Genomic DNA, 5,013 nt, shown 5'->3' with positions numbered 1-5,013 from the left:
TTGCGACACAGCTGCCCGCCAATGGAGAAAAAAAATGTAAGATCAAGATCAGCCATCAAAACGCAACCATCGAAGTAATGTTCACAAATTCAGTTCATATTTGTTTATATTTATTTGACAATGTGCAACAGCGCTTCCACTAATGTGAGCACGCTTCCTTGGTTGAGCGATGCTTGCTTGCGGGTTAAAAATAAGTCTCAACTTGACGGTTGACCGTAAGGAGGTGTTAAAACTTAGAAATTCAACTGAGGATGCATTGTTTATTTGACTGTTTGGCTTGTTTTTACAAACATTATTTGATCACCAAGCCGAAACACGAAGTGCAAGTTGTGGTCATGAAATTTTATAAACGTTGCCGAAAACATTCAATGAAACGTTTTATAACGTTTATAATTTTTGGCTGAGGTGACGAATGAATGAATAAAAGATTGAATGACTGAATGAATGAAGATTGAATTAAAAAATAAAGTTATTAATAATGTTAGATAAAAGATTGGATTCAAAAATAATGTTAATAATGATGTAAGATAAAAGATTGGATTCAAAAATAATGTTAATATTATGTCAGGTAAAACCGACGACTCCTGGCTCAGTGAAATTCTATCTCTCAAAAGACAATTATCCAAATTCAGCAAACTTCGAGTACAAAGCTGAAGGGACAGATGAGAACCCTGCTGTACTCTTCCTCAACAATTCCTTCACCGTCCACATTTACCTCTACTGTCTGATAGAGGGTGACAAATCCAGGAACCTCACAATTATCATCGAGTCCAAACCTGGAAGTTTGTTTTTTGTTCGGTCTTATCGGTTTTTAATTATTGCATTTTTAAAGGTTATAATAACATTTATAGGAAAAATTTAATAAAATTGTGTAGAGTTTGGTTCTTGTTAATGTTCTCGTCAGATCACAACCCGTGCTACAAAGAGAACAAATGTATGAACGGTGGAACATGTCTGAACAAGCCTGAGAACCAATACGAATGTGCATGTACGCCTGATTACACTGGCGATCACTGCGAAAGTAAATGAAGCGTTCAATTTTTATTTCTCATAATTTAAATTTACATTAAATATAAAACATGTCCTCTTATAAATAAAAATTACGATAATTTTTGTTCATGCTGCCAACAGGAGAAAAAACAATATGCGACAAACTTTCCCCTTGTTTGAATGGAGGACAATGTAGGCCACTGAATGCTGATAGTTATGTGTGCACCTGTCCGTCGCCGTTCTACGGAAAGCATTGCGAACATAGAGGTGGCAACGCAAAATTATAAATTTCAAATTAAAATTTTAAACTGAATATATATAAATATTAAAATTATTTATAAAAAAGACATCTGCCAAGATAACAATCCTTGTTTGAACGGTGGTCAGTGTGTCGCAAATGTGGATGGGCAATATAAATGTCTTTGCCCCAAACCATACATCGGGGACAAATGTGAAATACTAGGTTAGAAAAAATTAATGTCAAACGTTTGTAAAAAAAATTTCGAAAACCATTTTAATATAAAATTAAATTTCGTTTTAAAAATTTTCTAATTGAAAAAAACGAGAAAACGTAACGTCTGTAGTTTTATCAACTCCCGCTTATATGAATACTATAGAGTCACTGTTGGCTATTTCAGGCACTGCGAGCCACGTTTTGGGATATCATATTACTTGCTGTCAAAGCGGGAATACTCATTTTGCAAAACGTAAAAAATACTTCTTTTACGTGCGACTCGATGTCTGTGCATGTGTGCAAGTGCATGCTATCATTTGGAGCCTCCTAAATTTAGAAAACCATAATCGAAAAGTAAGCAGCATCGAGTCCATCAGATTAGATTTCCTGGTTAGACAGAAAAAAAACATTCTAGCAAACAGAGAAACGTTTTTCAACCTCTAAAATCATGAAGGAACAAGAATATAATAATCTAAACCGTTGTTTATTATTATATTATTAATCAACATAACATTCGTTGAATTGATTTGATGAAAATTTCAATTTATTAGATGTTCCTACTGGCTTTAATTGTAAAGACAAAAATCCATGTACGGAAGAAAACATCAAGAAAGGTTTGTCTCTGTGTTTTTTTAATAAACGATTTGTAAAAATGCGTTTCCTCTTTTTTTATTTTTCAAATAAAAATAAACTTTGAGAATAATACAGCCTAAAAGATTTGAATATAAAAAAATGAATAAAAGTTGATAATAAAGAAAAATTATTGAAAATAATAACAATTTTCCTTATTTTAGGCAATATATTTTTCAGAAAATTTTTGTATATCTTCTTTTTTAACTATACTTTCAACATCTTCAATGATTTCTAGTTACTAGTAAAGTAACTCGCATTTTTATTTATCTTATCGTTTTAATACACATACTACTTTAAAATATGTATTAAGAATTTTAATGAAGCTTTTTCATTAAAACCATTATCAACATCGTTTTATTATTTTTAAATTATGTTAAACATTTTGAGCTAGATTTATTTTATAGTTTTTCAATTACCCAATTTAAAAATCCTCATCAACATGTCTAACTTGATAACCACACAGCTTAGAGTGTGAGCCTCAAATCAAGACGTAGTCGATCAAATTGTTAATTTATTTGTTTCTGAAAAATTTTATTAAAAAATTTTTTTGAAAATTTAATTTTAGCTATTTATAATATTTCCAACACAGAAAAGTTTTATTTCCCACATGAAATTGCTGGAAAATTTGTGCAGTGCAGTCAATGGAAGCAGTGCTTTGAGATGAGTTGCCCACCTGGACTTGTCTGGGTGGTGGAAAAGAACACATGTGCCTAATCAATCGCACGCATGAAAAAACTTCAAATTATTTTTTTTAATTTATTTAGTCAAATTAATAAATAAATTTGACAACATAAACTTCAAAATTAATTTGTTTTTGCTCAAACTTTTTCTTAATTGTTTAATGAATTTATAACGTTTGCAAAAAAAAAACAGTTTACTAAAAGTAGCATGCGTTTGTTGTTCTTTAATAAAAGGTATTTCTAACATGTTGATTGATTAGTAAATGTCCCAAGAACATCGTGTATTCGTTTTAAATCTACGGCAATAACTTTTTATAACGTTCAGCAATCATAAATCTTTGTATTGTAATTCAACATTGCGAAAACATTGGCGTCTCATTTGATAATATTATTATTAATAGTACGATGATGACCTCTCTACTGTTGACAGCTATTCTGACTCTCATCCAGCCTTTTATAGGATTGTCTATTGTTTGGTCAGGGACACTGTGGACAGGCATACTCCAAAAGTTGAAATTCAAGCGTAGCTTCAATCTTTTATTGTGTGCTTTTTCCTGCACCGTTACCACAAAACAATGCAAGCTGTCTGGCAGATTTTAATGCTACATAGGTTTTTATCTCAAATGTGACATAATTTTAGTTGAATTCGCTTTATTCCACCAGTTAAACAAAATGTAACGATAGCACCGATTGCTCAATAATCTGTTTATCCCAATCTTAAGTTTCAACATTGTGACGGTCGAAGGCAGAATCTGGGAAGCCGTGGAAATAATGAAAAAATTTAAGGTGTTCAAGAAATTTTATGAAAAGTCAAAAATGACACTAGATTGAACCAAAGTTTAAACGATTCCTTCGATCGAGTGAATGAATAACATTGAGTGATAGGTTGAATGGTGGTCACCAAGAATTTTTTTTTATAAAAATTAGAATGTATGTTTTAAACAAAGTGTTTTGCTTTTTACATCAGTTTTCTTTAATTATGGTATTTCTAACAGGTAAATCTCCAATATTATCTCTTTCCCGGTATAAACTACTTCGAAGAAGGCAGCATTGGCGTTAAGCATTCATTACCTATATACATGGGTAGGTACATGGAGTTTTAAAATAATGATATGCGAAGTAGCCCAAATACCTTAAAGATAACATGGTGAAGCAAGCGCTTCTAGATCAACGTTCAGCTCTCATTGTCATTTATTTGTGTTCTGTTCACATAGTGGAATATTTTCGTTGAAATTATTAACATTAATATCAATAATTTGTGTCCTTGATATCAATAACATTTATATGTTATTTTATACCGTAATATTTTCTTTTGTACTCTAACTATTATTGTAAGTCTGCTTTATTGAATTATTACATAACTTCGATCAATATGCTCATTTAATGTTCGTTCGTTTTCATTGAATTCATTTATTTTATACGAATGTTGCGAATATTCTGTCAAAAAATTCGCTTAAGTTAATTACTTTCCTCATGTACTGTTAATGTTAACACGGTGGTCTTTACAAGTTTTTTCTTATTTGGTCTCAGATATTCATTAAATTGCTCTCTTCTTTATTTTCATTAGTTTGCAGTTATTTTGTTTTGAACATGGATATATAAAATCCATGGTTTTGAATTATTTTGAATAACAAAAACCAAGACACGGCGACTTGGACCGTACTATTTTCTAAGCTTATTTCTTCTTGTTCAGTCAGGGTCAGCCTGTTTGATTGAAATAAGTGTATGACAATTTCTAAGTATTCTAAGCATAAGATGATGATGACAAATGCCAACACATTTTAGAATCTGCAACTTAAACTTCTATGGATTGATAACTTTTAGTGTTTTGTATTTGTAAATACATTGTTTTATCGTTCGCCGTAAAGAATTAAGAATTTCTCCATTTATATATTTTTTTAAATCAAATTTGTAATATAGTTGATGAAACTTGCTTGCAGAACTCGCTTTTTATGCTAACTCTTTGTCATTCGTAACGTCTTATTTTTTTTACAAATTACTTACCCTAGCTGATCTGATATCTGACAGCCCATTCAGCTAAAAAAAGCTAAAGGCTAAAATTTATCCGCTAAACGTAAACAGTTAACATGTTGGCAGTTGCGAGCATGGCTTACTAGTAACTAATCTAATGTTATGGCTACCTGTATTGCTCAGCTAAACTAAGTAAACGAATAATAAGTCCATGAAAGCATGTTTTGCTATAAAATGCATATTTATAATCTTCATAATTAATAATATTAATTAATTTATTTTTTA

At 30.8% G+C, this 5,013-nt stretch overlaps 1 protein-coding gene across 1 annotated transcript in view; it reads left to right on the top strand.

Annotated features, from left to right (window-relative positions):
• Positions 1–870: 870 nt before the first annotated feature.
• HELRODRAFT_133373 (hypothetical protein) overlaps positions 871–5,013 on the top strand; it is a gene marked incomplete at both ends in the record, with an annotated part of 6,929 nt that continues 2,786 nt past the window's right edge. Inside the window, 3 exons of the mRNA XM_009017294.1 lie at positions 871–1,021; positions 1,135–1,257; positions 1,337–1,453. Of these exons, the coding sequence (XP_009015542.1) occupies positions 871–1,021; positions 1,135–1,257; positions 1,337–1,453 (391 nt within the window). The remainder of the gene's footprint in view (positions 1,022–1,134; positions 1,258–1,336; positions 1,454–5,013) is intronic.

Source organism: Helobdella robusta (assembly GCF_000326865.2).
Source record: "Helobdella robusta unplaced genomic scaffold HELROscaffold_2, whole genome shotgun sequence".
Classification (NCBI taxonomy): domain Eukaryota; kingdom Metazoa; phylum Annelida; class Clitellata; order Rhynchobdellida; family Glossiphoniidae; genus Helobdella; species Helobdella robusta.
The sequence above is the reverse complement of the archived record's forward strand: the minus strand, read 5'-3'. Positions and strand labels throughout refer to the sequence as shown.